Genomic DNA, 16,181 nt, shown 5'->3' with positions numbered 1-16,181 from the left:
ATTACAGAGTTCTGGTAGCTCACTACTATGGCATGGTATGAATAGCCCATGAGAGAGATCTTTCTCAGCAAGAAAAGCTGTAAAAAAAAAATAGTTGCAGTTAGACATGAAAAATCAATGCCCTCCATCACATTTTCCACAGCCGTCTGGCAGACCGAATTAAACTCTCTGCTGTGCCAGAATAAATTAAATCAATACATAATTAAATAATTTAATTTGTCACTAATTAAATCAAATTTAAAATAAATAAAAAGATAAACTGGGAACCTCCTGTCCCGTGCTGCAGATTGCATTCAGGAGAATATCACTCCAGCTCACTGGGTGGCGGTAATCTACCCGATTGTTAGTGTTAACCACCGAAGAAGAACCAGCGGCAGAAGAAGACGAAGAAGAAGGACCCAGACGCACCCCGCCAATTGTCTGTTTGTATTTCTGTGGGACTTTGTAGCAGTGGCTGATGTTTTGTCGACCTTTGTGGAAAGGTGAGGGATTAACGTGTCGTTACTTTTTCTTGCTGGACTCAAATCAGGCTTTGCTTGTTTACGTTTATTTTACTGCGTTTAACTGACTGCTTAGTTTTAGAAAACACAGCATCGATGCTTTATTCTGTCATTTCAGGGACATTTCTTCTGCAAAAAGCGCTTTGTAGGAAGGATTTAAGGAAGCTGTCTTTCCACAGGTTGATTGTAGTTCCGTCACAGATTATGAATTTTAATCAGCAGACCATAAAGTAGATGGAATATTAACTTTTGCTACTAGGGACAAGGTCCACTGTCCATTCAGCTTTTCGTGTTTTTATTGCTGTTCAAAGGTTGTTTACAGTTGAACTTGGCCGGTTCCCGTCTATGAGAGTGACCCACTGCAGGTTATCCTTCTGTCACACTGCTGCAGGTAATGATGTGAAAATAGCATACGTTTCTGTTTCATATCAGGTTCACTGTCTGAGATGGTGTAGCTGATTCCTGTCCTCTTTATCACAGTGCAAAGACCGTGTTCTTTCAGCTTAGTTTAACCAGACACTTGGATAACTGTGTTCTTACCGCAGGGTCCAGGATGAGGAAGAAGCTGCTGTTGGATGTGGACTGTGGCGTGGACGATGCTCAGGCCATCATGATGGCCCTGGCTGCTCCCAATGTGCAGATCTTGGGCATTACCTGTGTGCATGGAAACACCTCAGTGGAGAATGTGTGTAAAAACGCACTGCGAGTCCTGCAAGCCTGCAGTCACCTCGAGGTAGGATGCTCTTTAGTTGCACACTCGTATTTTGTTAAAATCGACAAAGTAGCGTGACACTGTTGGAATTTCCTGGCCTCATGTGATAAGCGAGGTTGCATTTTATAAAATTGTCTAACAATGAGAAGTTGTTCCTCATGCCACATGCCCCAATGCAGAAAGTGGACAGTTTGAAGGAGTTGGCTTTAGTTCTCTAGTTTTGTCCAAATTCTCTGAAAATGAAATCAAGCATCTCACATATTACAGTTATTATATTAAACCAGCTACTGCTTGGAAACAATTGGGCAAAGTTAAACACAAAGCACCTCGTCTCACTCAGACGAATATTTTTGTTAATTCAGATTTGTCAAAGTGGTCAATTGTGGACATTTACTTAGTTTTTTTATGCATGTAACAATATATAACATGAATAAAGAGAAATGAGCACACAAGTTACAGGATTTATGTTAGTCCATTTCTCAAGTTAATCCTTCCACATGGAGACGGACCTTTGTACTTTTTTCCAAACATACAAAACAGAGGACTGCCAGTTTAGGACGCTTCAAAAAGGCTTCAGGATAAATGAGTAACATAAATCAGATGTTTTATTAATCCTCTTTATCTTGGAGGATGTACCAGGCTGTATCTGTTATTAAAATACACACAGCGTGGAGAGCATGGTACTCTCAGTGGTGAGCCCACCTTTATTTTGATTGCCTTTTTATTGCTCCTGTATGCTGTTTGTTTTATAATCAAATGCTTTAATTAGAAATTTTATTTGAATTTCCCCTTTGGGAGAAATAAAGATTTTTATCTATCCTTCTATCTATGTTAGGTTGAGCTCTGTAGTCGCCTCTCCCTCATCTGCTTCTGGGCTTTTCCTCGCGATCAGCACTAACTAGCTTCCCTGCTAAAGTAAACCAATACTGTTCTTATTATGTTTACCACAGAATGACCATTGTCAGAAGGTGGAAGGTTTCTGATAGCAGGAAGGTCACTCACAGCACTGTTTTAGCTCTGCTGAGATGGATGAATCCAAAAATTAGACAACTTGATTTTACACAATTTTTTTTCTTTCTAAGTGTTTGCTCTGTAACATTCACACACATTCGTTCTAGCAAATTGGGGTTAGTATCCTGCCCAAGGATATTTGGCACACAAACCTTCTAATGAGCAGATGACCTGCTCTACCACCCGAGCTACAGCCACCCCAATTCACATGCACACAGAAGGTGTAATAAACTCTAAGAGTTACCCACTTCTTGAAATTCACGTAAGTTTCATAATTGACTAATCTGACTTGCTCCCCCGTTTACAGCCTTGTTTACGAGCCACTCTGACCTCTCAGGTCATCAACAGATTGTTTAACTGTTCCCAGAATGAAATCTAAGTGTGCTGAAGGTGCTTTCAGTTAGTGTGTTCCAGCTCTTTGTAACAAGCTGCTGACCTGAGATCAGTTACATCTGTGCTAACACACAGAAACAGACTCAAAAGCTTTTTATATTTAAACCTCTGTGTTCAGCACATTGAGTTTGAACATAATGAAATGTGTTCTATAAATAAAAATGCCATTGCTGCTTAGTGGCAGTATGTTCTAGCTTGAAACAGAAGTCTGAATGTTACAGTTGCCTAAAAGCTGAAGTTGGTTTGGGAATGGTGACGGAATAAAAGCAGGGATGAATTATAACCGGTTCTGCGTTTGCATGTTTCTGCAGATTCCAGTGTTTAAAGGCGCTGCTACGCCGATCCTCGGCGACAGCGGCATCAGCTCGGGGCACTTCCACGGGAAGGATGGCCTGGGTGACGCTCCTGACTCCAAGGCTCCCGGTTTGGAGCTTGTTCAGAAGGAAAACGCTGCGATTGCTATGATCAGGATTGTAAACGAGAACCCAGGAGAGGTGAGGAATGTGTGAGTAATAGACCCTCAGAATGAGATTGTGATATTTTCCATATTTCTCCTGTAGGTTGTTGTCAAATATGACAGTCTGTCTCGCTCTCTGAGATGTCTGGACTCCTCTCATCATGTGCGCTAGGGAAAGTAAACACATGACGTCGCTATGTCAGCAATAAATGTCATTAATATCACAGTGACATTTTCTTTATCACGTAAAATTTTTTGGTGGAAAGCTCTGCGTGCTTGCACGAGTGCGCTTTTTGCAAAATTTTAATCCGTGTGTCTTCTCCCAGGTATCTCTGGTTGCCACGGCACCCCTCACCAACTTGGCTCTGGCTGTGAAGATGGATCCATCTCTGCCGAGCAAACTCAAAGGCCTCTACATTATGGGAGGCAACACTGAATGTCAGTAAAACACTGTCGCTTCATAAGTCTACATAGGGCCAGAGGATATAAACTGTTTAGGAAGAAAAACACGTTAGAATGAATTCTATGGTGTTTCCAGACAGACGTGACTAAATAACCAGTGAACCCATTCTAACAGCAGAAACCATTATTTAATTGATGGAACATTTAAGTCGTTAGCTGTTGCTTTTCATTACCAAACTTTATGAAGTTTTCCAAGTATTGCTTTCCACCCTTTCAGTTTAAATTAAATCTCAAAACAAGGTAATTGGATTTATCAGTAACATTTTGTTTACAATATAGTCCATCAAATATCAACTGGTAATTTATTTTTTTTTCACCAGAATTGTAATCTTTGTCTGTGTGGGGTTCTCATTATTGTCTCTACCCTGTGTAATCCAGCTCGAGGGAACACCACAGTGTGTGGGGAGTTTAATTTTGCTGTGGATCCAGAAGCTGCATACATCGTGCTTAAAGAGTACCGCTGTCCCACCTACTTGGCCGGCTGGGAGTTCACCTGCTACAACAAGTTAACCTGGGTAATGCCTGTGTTTACACGTTTTAGCGTTTAGAAGTAGATTCATGCTACATGTTTGTCGTCAAGCGACCAAAACAAAAAAACCCAACTTTTCTCTGCTCACACTTCAACAGGAGTTCTGCGATGAATGGTTGGCGCAGAACACCAGTAAAGCTCGCTTCATGAAGAAGATCTTCCACCACAGCTACCAGGCGGCGCAGACTGAACGCTTGCAGAAAGAGTGCGTCGCCGGTTCGGGTTTCATTTCCTGCGACTCGTATGCAGTGGCTGCCGCCATAGATGATTCGTTCATCATAGAAAGCGACCAATACCCAGTCAGCGTGGAGCTGTCAGGCACGCACACCAGGGGCATGATGGTAGTAGACACTGTGGGTTTCCTGAAGGACGCTCGCGAGGTTTGTCTCATGAGGAAGGTGGACTTGGAGAAGTTCAAGCAGATGATGATGGCAGCTTTACAATAATATTTAAATTGGCCAAAAGCAGCACCTTTACAGTTTTGTTTTAATGGGGCGGGCAACATGGACGTCCAGGTTTGTGAATGCGATGATTGAGGGTCCAAGTCCCTGTTCGAGTATTAAAATTGACATAATTTCCTTAGGCATTAATAAAGTATTCTAATTCTGTATTCTGATCAAACCACCAGTCTTCCATTAGTCGATGATTTGCTCAGCTACAGCCATGCCTTCATAAGGAAGAAGAGTTGCGTGGCATGTAAAACACCCATTATTATGTGAAAGAATGCAGAGCCTAAAATAAAGAGCCCTGCTTAACAGAAAGTTTATAATCACTGTTGTGATCGGCGACATCTCCAGCTAGGATTTTAGAAAGCCTTTATATTTCCTTCATAATTACTGTGATGGACAAGTGTTGTAGTTTTGCTACTGAAACAGACACATCCCATGATATCGATGCTCAGAGTTGATCATAAGAAGGAAAAAAAAGGTCTTGAATAAAAATCAGACATTTCTTTATTTAATGATACTGAGTGGAATTTAATACATTTGTTTTTCATTCTTGAGAATTTGAGCTCACTCTGATACTTAAGAAGTTACAAGGACTCAAAAATAAAGAGTTTTGAGCCACATCTGTTTTAATTATAGTGTAATTCTGAAGGGGTCGAACTGACTTTAATTGTGGAATGACCCAACTGTGAAGGTACATGGGGGGGACATGAAGAACTTGATTTGCTTGTTCTGTGACTGAAGAAACTGTAACAAGTGAGATATTAAACTGTTTGCAATGGTGGTCATAAGTCAGCACCCTGCATAGAGCAGAAACTGCAAGCTACACCTGGGAACTGACTGACATAGCACTGCCCCTGTGTAGGACACCTCATTTGTATAATGTGTATACTGTAGACAAGTTTTCTATCAATCAGAAGTTCAATATAATGTTTTGAAGCAAACTCTTGTCCATTGTAATCATTAATTTATTACAAGTGTTTGCATTTCCTTAAACACACACTCATCCAACATTTTTCTCCCAAGAAATAAAAACTCTCATCAATCAGAAGAGTTGTACAGGTTTTGTCCCCAGTCCTGCACTTAGCTTGATTAGTCGGTAATCCTGTTTTCAGTGCGTCACCAACTTTCTCAACACATGTCCACAGCAGGTATTTGTAACGCTGGAACATTCCCTGGACATCAATGCACGTACTCAGAGCTGCTTGAACCCTAAAAAGATGCATCAGATTTCGCCTGGTTCTTCATTCTCCTTTCCTTCCTCTGAATCTCGACCTCGCGTCCAGCTGTAAACAGATGAGATCTTGGTTAAGTTTTTTTTTTTTTTTAACTGCACAATAAGCCCCTATAAGAAATTAGAAAGCTCTCTGTTTTGATGACTATTTGACTGTTTCCTAAACAGTCGAACACTAAAACTCACCATTGACCTCTTGCACTCAAAGAAGGATGTCTGCAGGGCTTTGCAGTGGCCTTCCTTTAGACACTCACTGGGTTTCTTTCCCTCCTGAAAAAATAAGAAACCACTTCAGACACTGGGCCCTTCCCATTAGTAAAATATGCATTATATCCACACTATATAAATACAAGTATAACTGGCATCTGTGACATACCATTAAACACTGGATCCTCGTTACTCATATATGAGTGGACAGGATCACCACCTGTTTTTTCATATAACCTCACAGTGATAAACATTTTATTTCACTTTGTGAGCTTTCTTTTTTGATGATATTTGCTATGGAAGGCATTACCCCGGCCCCAGGGAAAGATTCCTGTGAAGATTCTTGGAGTCATTTCTGACCAAATATGTAGGACTGCTTTCTTTCATCTGCACAATATCTCTAAAATTAAAAATATCCTGTCTCAGGGTGACACAAGGTGCATTTATTATTTATAGGCTGGATTGCTGTCATTTATTATTATCACGCTGTCCTAAAAAATTCCCTGAAAAGCTTTCAGTTAATCCATGCTGCAGCGAGGGTACTGACAGGGACTAGAAAGAGAGAGCATATTCCTCCCATATTGGCTTCTCTTCATTGGCTCCCCGTTAAATCCTTCTCACTCAGAAAGTCTTGAATCGCTTGGCTCTCAGACTGTTAATTTACTTGTGATTACAGGTATTTTTAAAAGTAGAATGGGAGGCAGAGCCTTCAGGCATTCTGATGTCTTTCACTATTCCACGACATCATGGTGTTTTCTATCAAGGTAAAGAAAAAGACGAAGTAGTTGTTATTTATTTATTATATTCGACCACAGCTCCGGTCAGTTAAAGGCACAAAAAACCAAGCAAACATGTATTTTGGGGAGACTGCGCCGACTTGGCTAAAGTGGTGCTGCTAATTCTTGTTACTGGCAACATTTGACAACCCAGCGAAATGACGACATTCGTATGACAGGTTTAAGTTTTAAGGTAAACACGTGTCGCCAATCGACAGAAAGAAGGGCAACCAATAATAATCTCGGGTAATATGTAATTCATATAGTTTCTAGCAGCTGTTAAACTAAAGCACTGTCTATGGGCTGTACTCTGGGACAGTGGGTAGGCTACAAAGCATGGCTAACCTCAGAAATCTTTCACAAGTATTTCTTTCCCGCGCTTTATTTATGGCTCTGACTGTCTCCAGATTGTCTTTTAGGTGTAACAGAATTGATTGCTTTGGGTTTAAGCTAAGCACCCTCAGCTAGGGTACATTAACTTACCTTAACAACACAGTCGTGCTGAAGGAGACATGCCTTAAAGTCTTCTCTGATGCCTGCGCATGCTCTGTTATCCTCCTCTTTGTCTTCGTAATATTTCGGCATTGTTCGGAATTCAATTTAACACCAGTTATCACCGTACTAGTAAACTAACAAGTGACAAAAATCAGCTAGTTCACAGCACTAAAACCGATGTTATTATGAAAGCTGTAAGCTACCATCTTTCTGAAATGGCACGATGGGAAAACGGAAGTACTCCGTGAAATGCTATGCATGCTGGGAACGATTGTAGTTTTCCTTGTATGTTTTGTATTCATCAACTTGCAAAAAGTTAACACGCTGGACTTTTAGGTCTTATTTGCAAAGTTTTCAATGTCTTTAATTAAACCCGGTGATGCAGATGACATGAATAATGCAAGTAGAACAAAATCAACACAAAATGGCCATGGCTCGTAACAACTTTTAGCATTTATTTGGGAAGATGTCCAATGAAAAATGATGCAAGTCAGGCATACACATGTACACGATGAAGGCACATGAACTGATGGGTGTTTGGGGGTGGGCGGCAGCTGTGAAGCAACACTCCTTTCCTGTTTGCCTTCTACTTTCTACAAATGCAGGAAGGAGCGGGGTCCTAAGGATCAAATAACCGTTTCATGCCGTTTACATGCATTCAGTTTGTTTAAATATGGATGCAGCAAACTCTCAAAACAGCAACTTGAGTTGCATTTTCTCCCATCTCCTCTGTAAATGTGAAGAATGTACCACTTTTCTTTAGTGAGCTCAGGTTTGATCAGGGGGCAGAGGAGCCTGCTATGACCCAAAAGGCATTTTTTAATGAATTACAAATAATAATAATGCACATGAACAAGCGTGATTAGTTAATTAAAAAATATTCATATTGATTCCACCAAAAGGCACTTCACTACCCCCTTGAAAAAACCCCTTTTAACAAGTAAAAATGAGTGAAGTTCCACTTTAAAACAGCTTCCACTCAGTAAATCAGCCACAAATACAAGTTGATTTCTAGAAACTATCAGAGAGGCAAGAGGAAGTAATAGAGAGACATAAATTGTTACTGTATTTATATATACAATCAGTGGCACTCTCCACAATTATCAGTAGTCATAATATTATGTCCAATCAAAAAAAAACTGACACATGACTGGACAAACGAATTGCAATGTGGAGGGGAAAAAAAAAACGTGGGAAAAATGGAAAACTGGGTACAGCGATGAGGGCTAAGATTGTAACAAAGAAAGCAGTGCAAATCACGCCGTTTCAGATGGTCGTCTGGCACAAACCCTGCTCATTTACCACTTTCAGCATAACACACAATTATTGTCGTTGGCATCCAATCACTAATTGGACTGTGTGGGTTCAAAATATTCAAAACATTAGTATATCCAGCAATTGACGTGTAGGCAAACGTGAGCGGGAATAACGTTAAATACTTTCAAGGGACCAACATATAAGGCACATATTACCAATTTCGACCCACACCTACAGCTTTGTTCAGCAGATTTCCTACGATCAAGTTTTTTTTTTTATCAGTTCCAATAAATTAGTTATGACATTTTGCGTCAAAAGGAAAGAAACAATAACAAACTGAACCAAGCTATTTGTACTGACAGAGAAAGCAAGTGCAAGTAGCCGTTATAATGAAAATAATATGTACAATAGCATTTAGAAAAGAAAAGAAAAACGCACAAAAGTACACAAAGACACAGACTCTGAACTACCATAAACATCTCTTGATAGAATAAAAATATATTTTACCTCTTGTACAAATTAAAGATTTATTTCAAATAAATTAAATCACCTTCATAGATCGTCAGTCGTAGCTGTAATAATATATCAATATAACAATATATTCCTTCAGGAAAATGGTGCCAAGGCAATGTCCGATTGATTTCCTATAAATGAACACTGAGGTCATACACAGCCTGTCAGATAAGAGGTGTTGGTATTCATTGTCTTCATGGAGTAGGGTAGTTACCACTGATACTGGCATGTGGTCAAAGGTGTCACCGTCTGGTTACAGGCAGGATCTTTTAACGGTAAGCTCATCCTGAGTGTGTGTTTCAGGATAAGCATTTAAATGGAACCCACACCTTTCTAGATGGAAACATTTTTTTTCTAATGTTTGGGCTGGTGTTGATCTGGAGCTCCGTCATCTCTGCAGAGAACAGAGAGCAACTGGCCACTAGTGATGACAACATTCTTGATCATGGCAGGCTTCGCTGAGGCGCTAGTGACAGTGCAATGCCCCAGCTCGCCCAAAAGGTGGCAGCATTGAGTAACTGAAGGATTTGGCAGCATCTACACCAGTGGCCAGGTGACCGGTTCTCCCCCAGATGCTTGATTAATTTGTCCCAGTATTTTTTCTGATTGTTTTAAAAGCTGCTTAACAACAGAGCATGGATCAGAAGTCCTCACACACTCCGCTGTTGTTTGTCAGACAGTAGTATTCACATTCTCACAAATAAACGAAGAGCAAAAGCGTGAGGGAGAGAAGAACGAAGAAGGGGAGAAACAGACTGATGAGAAGCAAAAATAACAAGGTATATTAGGGAGAGCGGGGGACAAAGAGGTGGCGTTCGTCAGACAAGCTCGGACGAGCAACTCTAAGCCCTAATGACTTCACTGCTGGTCGCTAGGTGCCAGGGGCCCTGCATAAGCAGCCTAGGGGAGCTTTGTTCCCCAGGGGCCATCACTCACGTAGGCCCTCAGGACCGTTCAGCTTGTTACCCTTTTTATATGTATCTGTGGGGAAACAGGTACAACCATGGAGTTAGTGCATTGATATTCATTGTTTATTGTGCAACACATCAACAGATGGCAAGTGTGATTGGCTTACTTCACTGAGAATGGCCCACACAGCAGAGTCCTTGAGAACCGAAAGTCGGAGTGCAACAACAGGATTCAGCGAAGGATCTACAGCCCCTTCAGCCACACCCTTTTCAAACTGACCTGTGTGTTTAAATAAACAGGCACACCTCAAAACTTGTAAGCGATCAGAGAGGCAAAAAAGATGTTAAATTTAACAAACCTTAACTGATTTACACATATTTTCTAAACCAATACGCTAAAGCTAACTAGAAAACATGTATTTAAACAGCATGTAGCAATTCATTACATTCACATACCGATCCTATAAAAGCGATCTTCAGTTCGCTTGTACTTGTCTTTGGTCTGAAGTCCACTTTCCTAACATAAGAGGGCAACAACAGATGGACAGCGGAATGAAATGAAATAAAACACTCATCTTATAATCTTAATGATGACTCTCATTTGAGCTGCATTCAAAGACATGCTGGCAACAGTTCTCAAAGCGTGGCGCACAGTGTCAGAATGAATCACCTCTGGAAGAGTATGCGATTCTGTCACACTCACATTCCTGTCAATAATCAATACCCCACGTCCCTCAGAGCAGCCATTCGATATAATCTAATCAGAGCCATTCACACACCGCACCAGAGAAAGGTGGCAGACGTGTGTGAGAGTCTGTGTGTGTGGGTGTTTTCATACCGAGACGGGCAGTATTTCAACCGTGGTGTTCTCGATCTTGTCCCCTGGGTGCTCCTGGTTACCGCTGCGAAACAGGAACCTGCCAGTCAAATCAAGCACATGTTTTAGTGCCGTCATTCATGGATAAGCATCCCTGCACTTTCTTTCTCCCCAATGGTACCAGCCACACAGATGCACACAGTCTGTCAAATTGGAGCTGGGAGCCAAGACAGCTGAATTTGGGTATGCAAAAGTACACAAACCCGCTGCACGCTATATCTGAGCTGAGACATCAACTGGGTACAACACCAGCTTGGTTAAAATGTCCAGGCTGGTGTTTCTTAGATTTCATATTCAAGCCATTACTATTATTTTTAAATACTATAAAATGCAATATTTCTGTCTGCTCAGCTTAAACCTGCCAGTATAGTTATTAGCTCCTTGTTCCCTTTCTACCCTCACTCCACAGAGAGTAGGAAGCCGGCCTGAGAATGCTTAATTTAGAGTACTCTCATTAGCTCATCCCGTTCCTTGGATTTGTACTGCACAGAAAGCACAAAAGCTAAATCTGAATAAACACTATCTCTATACTTGATCTCTAACCTTGGGGTCAAGGTCATTTTTATTAGATGCACCTATGGTATTAATTTGAAACTTGAAAACTATGACACCTTGTTCGAGTTATCGCAAATTTGGATGTCCACGTGGCTTGCCTGTTGGGGCGATAAGGGGTAAAAACCACACAAATAAAGCAGCTCTTTATTTACCTCTCTATGCTAACAGGCCTGTCAAATTTGAACAGGATATAGTCTCCAGCAGTAGGAGTGATGGCCCAGAAGAAATCCTCCCCTAGATACGTCTTCTCCAACGTGTGACCCTGATAAACCTGAAAGAGACACGCTCTTTTATTCCTCCCATCATTTTGCATATAGCTAATTATATTTTTATCTGTAATTATTACTAATAACTATACAATGAATACAAAGGTACCAAAACTCCAGAGTGATACCTTCATTGAAGTGGACACCTCAGCGGGTGGGTTAACATGCATCTTGTGCAGAAGGGGCTTCAGGAAGTCCTTGTCCTACACAAAGAGGAAACAAGTGTTTCTACACAGGAAGAAATTTCAACTGCTGTGGAGAATAAACACCCGTGACTCACTGTAAGTTTCTGAATCTTTCCAGCGAGAGAGGAATGGAGCCCCACATGCTGAAATAGGGAAGGTCTAAACCGTACACGAAGGCTGGACTTCTGCCTCTCACAGTGTTTCTGGGGGGAAAAAAAAGAGAGTGGCAGGAGAACAATGGTAAGACCTATTTTTGCTAGACTATTTCTCTCATTCATACAAGTAGTAGAAGTAGAATGCATACCGCATCTTTTTCAGGATTGCAGACTTTGACCCACAGAATATGGTCCAGCAGCCAGTCGATGGGCTTCTCTTTGTAGAACATAAAAATGAACTCAACAATAAGGTTCAAGTCTGGAGCCTGGAACATTTTTCCTGTAGGAAACACGTTTATAGACATTCATTGATCCTCCACAGAAGCTCATTAGCAACAAATTATCTGCAGCAAGATGATTAAAGCATGAAAAGGGCTTAGGGGACTTTCTGGTACAGAGTAAACAAGAGAAAAACAGAGCAAATCAACAGGAATTAAAACAGCAAGAAAGTGAAAATACTGTTTTGGAAACCTCAATTCTCTAAAAATCTTAAAAGGCATGCAACATGAGCTAAAGACGTACCCACTCCTCATTTACTTTTTCTTTTTCCTGCTTATTGCAACTACCTAATTTCCATAGTGATCAATATCATTTTCCTCTTTCTTTACTGGCTGCTCCCAATGTGTGTCATTTCATTTCACTGCTGTCATAATCAAGTGCTACAGGATGGAAATGCCTTATCACAAATGTGTTTTTGCTGACTGTGCTTTGTTTTGAGAGAACACTGGTGGATGCTCAGTGCTTAATGCGTAGTACCAATGAAGCCAAGCTGAGAGAACTCCAGGATCATCCAGTCTTCTGAAGAGAGCTGCAGGGCAAAGTTCTTCATGGTGGCAAAGTAGTTGGGCTTGGCCACAATGTCATCCTCCAGCTAAACAAACACACACAGGAAAATCAGACTGTAAAACAGAAGAAACCCTTAAAGTTTAAGGCTTTAATTGTGGCATAGAGGGTGAGTAGTAGGAGGGAGACTCTTCTATTTTCACACAAGCACAGCTCTCTGAGCTCAGTTAAGAAACACTTCTGAGTTTGCGCACTAAACTAGAGTAGCGCCACGCTATGCTAGGCAGTACCTTTTGCCTTCAGGTGAGAGCACAGTATGGAAATGACACATCGCACAAAGAAGACAGAAAGATAAAAGATCGACAACAGTTACATTCAGTTTTGAATGGCTTGTATAAGAATTTCAAATCCCATATGTGACATCTACTTTAACTTCAGGGCTGCAGAAATCTAAGAGGATCAGCCTACTAAGTAAACCTAGCTACAACAATAAACCATAGTGCCTCTGAAAAATGACCTGGTTTTCATTGATAAAAGAAAACCTGTTTCCTTACTATGCATGAAAACGGGCTTTCACATTTGCAAAAAATACACCGCAGTCCATCCAAAACTGGGAACTGAGTGTGTAACATTTTGCATAGTCAGCCTAAATTGTTGAGCACAGTACATTTCCAGTGTGATACATGTTTGTTTTGGTACACCCTGTCATTCGCTCTGCTTCAGTTCTTATCTATGAGCTATAGCATGGTAGTAGGATTAACTGTTAAATCTGGGCAGACACCATCCAATTTTAATTACGCACTACACGTTTTAATCGGCCTCCCTGTAAGGCCAGAGCCGGAGTCTTTTCTGCTGGCAACAAACCAACAATGACGTGGAGCTCAGAGTGAAAGTGAGGTCAAAGGCTTACACAGAAATTCCAATAAAGTTTATTCAACCAAGATGACTGTGTCCTCAGTGTTGCCGTAGCAGAGAAAAGGAGAAAGTTTAGTCTTGGAAGTCGATAAAATAGAATAATTTTAAAATGACTTTCAGAGCACGTAAAGCCTCAATTTTAATTCTAAAGCCCAAACTGGACTGTTGGATAAAACAGATAATTAAAGGTCAATATGAATATGTTGCACTGTTCTTCTTGATGAACTTTTTTTAATATTTCTATTTTTAATGTTTAATAAAAACAACGAAGATCAGACAGGAAAGTAGAGAGGGACATGTACTGAAAGGCCCTGGGTTCGAACCCAGGCCGAACCAGTAACAAACCAATACCAGAACTGAACAAAGTGTGTGCTCAGCTTTACATGCTACTGCACCAAAGACATACCTGGACATAATAAACTCCTTTGCTTACAGCATACATCATGAGGAAAGAATAATCCAGGTTCTGCTTCGTACGCCATCTAAAAAAAACATTAAAAAAAAACAGATTATTGTATTTTCTTCTCAGGGATATTATATATGTGCACGAAGCATGTCAGACACTTTGCTTTACATGCAGAAAGCAAAGCTGTAGTCCCGGCTATACACAAAGTTGCAGCAGCAGACTCTGAATAATTGATGAACCAAACTGTCACACTAATTGTTTGATCTACATGGTGTTGCAGATTGACTGAAGGCAGCAGGTGTTCTTGTGTGGGAGGTGCCTCAGGGTGCACATGCACTGTCACATATACATACACATACTATTAATAAAAAGATCAAGAGAAGATACAAGCTGAGGGCATGGATGCACACTCACACAGAAAATAAGTGTGTAATATACAACACACCACAGCGACCATGTTCAACAACGCACTGTACTATTTATATCCCCATCACAAGCATCAGTGCTAACAAACACCCACAAATGAACATAACACACAGTCCTATTATTCGAGTGTGTATTGTAAGTCTTCACAAGTGTTGGCTCAAACTGCACCAGAACAGATTTTTAATGACGCCAGTTGTTAGCCTACTACAAAGCGAAGATAAGTAGGGAGGATAACAAGAGCTGAACACTACAGAGAGACAGAGGCAGAGGGTGCTGCTGCTGATGACCTTGATCTGACTTTGAGAAATGTCTGTGGAATACTAAGTACCTACGCAACCTACCTAAAAGCTCTCGCCTGCTCTCTCCCCTCCTACTTTCCCCCGACTCATCCTTTATAGTTTTTCTGCAATCCTCATCACAGCTCTGCCCTATTTCATTCTCCCAGGGCTGATTTCTCCACCGTTTCCACAATAATTTCCATCACATTTTTTGCCCCCATTCAGTGTCACAGCTCTGACTTCCATACCTGACTCTCTCTTTGGAGTCTCCAAAAGTCTCTTTGAGGTTGTTGAGATCGGGGTAATAGGAAGCTGGTGGGGAGATCACCTCCAGCAAGCCTGAGCTCAGCTCTGTAGAAAACCTGGGGAATGAAGTCCATTTGTGACATCAAATATGGGACACACAAACACGCATTTACAGTCTTTTCAGTCCTTAACAATATTTATACTTTTTTGTTTATACCCATCAAAAAAAAAAAAAGAAGCAGAAAAATATACTCACTCTTTCTCCAAGCCAGCAACCACGCTGTGAACGTATTCCAGGTCAGTCTGGATCGATCATAGCATAAAGACATATCAGACACAGAGACCTTTTAGAATCATTTTTCTTTCACTGTGCAGAACACGGTGCTATGACTCATGGTTTATAAATGCGAAAATCTCACCTCCCCAACAAAGACTATAATGACACAGTCGAGTTTTTCCTCCGGTGACAGCTTGTCTATTAGCGAGCGCAGCGTCTCTGACAAATAAGACTTCACCTTCCGCTTCACGGTGGGGATCCCCATCACCATGGTAACTAGGAGGAAGACAGAGAGAGGTGAGAAGCAAGAAGAGTCCAGGGCTGCAGAGGTGGCGGTTTAATCAAGTGGATCCAAAACCAAATAAAGTTTGCTGTTAGACAACAGGCCAACACTGGCCTGAAGCCACATGAACAGCACTTCATGCCCACAATGACAGATGTCAGTGGGAAGGATGACTGATGAAGACGGCTTGTAATGCATCTGCACTACCATGCTTTGTGTTCTTAACGAAATGTTCTCTTTAATCAACACTAACTCAAAGGCAAAGGGTCCCCGAATCACTGTGTGAAGGCATAAACTAGTGGACTTTAGACATAGAAGTTTATATATTATTTTAACCTATTATGTGGCATTAATTTCAACATTGGATCTGTAGAAAATAATAATCATTAAAAAAAAGTAAGGCAGGGCAAAGCCAAGAGAAATAAGGAAACAAAGCCAGAAAGTAGAGCTGATGATTTAATCATATACTTTTATAACCTCATATATTCTAGGGTTTTGCTTTATATGAATAATCTAAAAGTTATAGTTATGGTAATATAAAAACAAAATTTCACATTTTGACAAGCTGGTAAACCCAGTCTCTGTTAATATATGGCAGCCAACCTAAACTGTCATCAGTTAATTTACTA

At 40.8% G+C, this 16,181-nt stretch overlaps 3 protein-coding genes across 4 annotated transcripts in view; 1 reads left to right on the top strand and 2 right to left on the bottom strand.

Moving 5' to 3' along the window:
• Positions 1-384: 384 nt before the first annotated feature.
• On the top strand, positions 385-4,510 carry si:dkey-4e7.3 (uncharacterized protein LOC402865 homolog). Of its 2 annotated transcripts, XM_063499739.1 has the most exons (8): positions 385-482; positions 619-679; positions 812-891; positions 1,046-1,233; positions 2,928-3,110; positions 3,400-3,511; positions 3,914-4,050; positions 4,163-4,510. In XM_063499739.1, the coding sequence occupies exons 1-8, from the start codon at positions 458-460 to the stop codon at positions 4,508-4,510; spliced, it is 1,134 nt and encodes a 377-aa protein (XP_063355809.1). In that variant the 5' UTR covers positions 385-457. The 2 variants fall into 2 exon arrangements, with proteins under 2 accessions (XP_063355809.1, XP_063355810.1); XM_063499740.1 differs by lacking the exon at positions 619-679 and having other exon boundaries at positions 388-482.
• A 29-nt stretch (positions 4,511-4,539) lies between these two features.
• Positions 4,540-7,436, bottom strand: LOC134646057 (cytochrome c oxidase assembly factor 5). The gene is made up of 3 exons (XM_063499741.1): positions 7,211-7,436; positions 5,931-6,014; positions 4,540-5,796 (listed from the first exon to the last, which is right to left on the bottom strand). The coding sequence occupies exons 1-3, from the start codon at positions 7,310-7,312 to the stop codon at positions 5,755-5,757; spliced, it is 228 nt and encodes a 75-aa protein (XP_063355811.1). The 5' UTR covers positions 7,313-7,436; the 3' UTR covers positions 4,540-5,754.
• A 221-nt stretch (positions 7,437-7,657) lies between these two features.
• mgat4a (alpha-1,3-mannosyl-glycoprotein 4-beta-N-acetylglucosaminyltransferase A) overlaps positions 7,658-16,181 on the bottom strand; it is a 30,737-nt gene continuing 22,213 nt past the window's right edge. Inside the window, exons 4-16 of the mRNA XM_063498888.1 lie at positions 15,412-15,545; positions 15,249-15,295; positions 14,995-15,108; positions 14,043-14,118; positions 12,695-12,809; positions 12,088-12,218; positions 11,879-11,986; positions 11,727-11,801; positions 11,485-11,603; positions 10,739-10,817; positions 10,357-10,417; positions 10,068-10,180; positions 7,658-9,973 (exon numbers count right to left, since the gene is read on the bottom strand). Of these exons, the coding sequence (XP_063354958.1) occupies positions 9,947-9,973; positions 10,068-10,180; positions 10,357-10,417; positions 10,739-10,817; positions 11,485-11,603; positions 11,727-11,801; positions 11,879-11,986; positions 12,088-12,218; positions 12,695-12,809; positions 14,043-14,118; positions 14,995-15,108; positions 15,249-15,295; positions 15,412-15,545 (1,199 nt within the window). The 3' untranslated portion in view covers positions 7,658-9,946. The remainder of the gene's footprint in view (positions 9,974-10,067; positions 10,181-10,356; positions 10,418-10,738; positions 10,818-11,484; positions 11,604-11,726; positions 11,802-11,878; positions 11,987-12,087; positions 12,219-12,694; positions 12,810-14,042; positions 14,119-14,994; positions 15,109-15,248; positions 15,296-15,411; positions 15,546-16,181) is intronic.

Source organism: Pelmatolapia mariae, linkage group LG16_19, assembly GCF_036321145.2.
Source record: "Pelmatolapia mariae isolate MD_Pm_ZW linkage group LG16_19, Pm_UMD_F_2, whole genome shotgun sequence".
NCBI lineage: Eukaryota > Metazoa > Chordata > Actinopteri > Cichliformes > Cichlidae > Pelmatolapia > Pelmatolapia mariae.
This window is presented reverse-complemented; position numbering and strand designations above follow the sequence as displayed.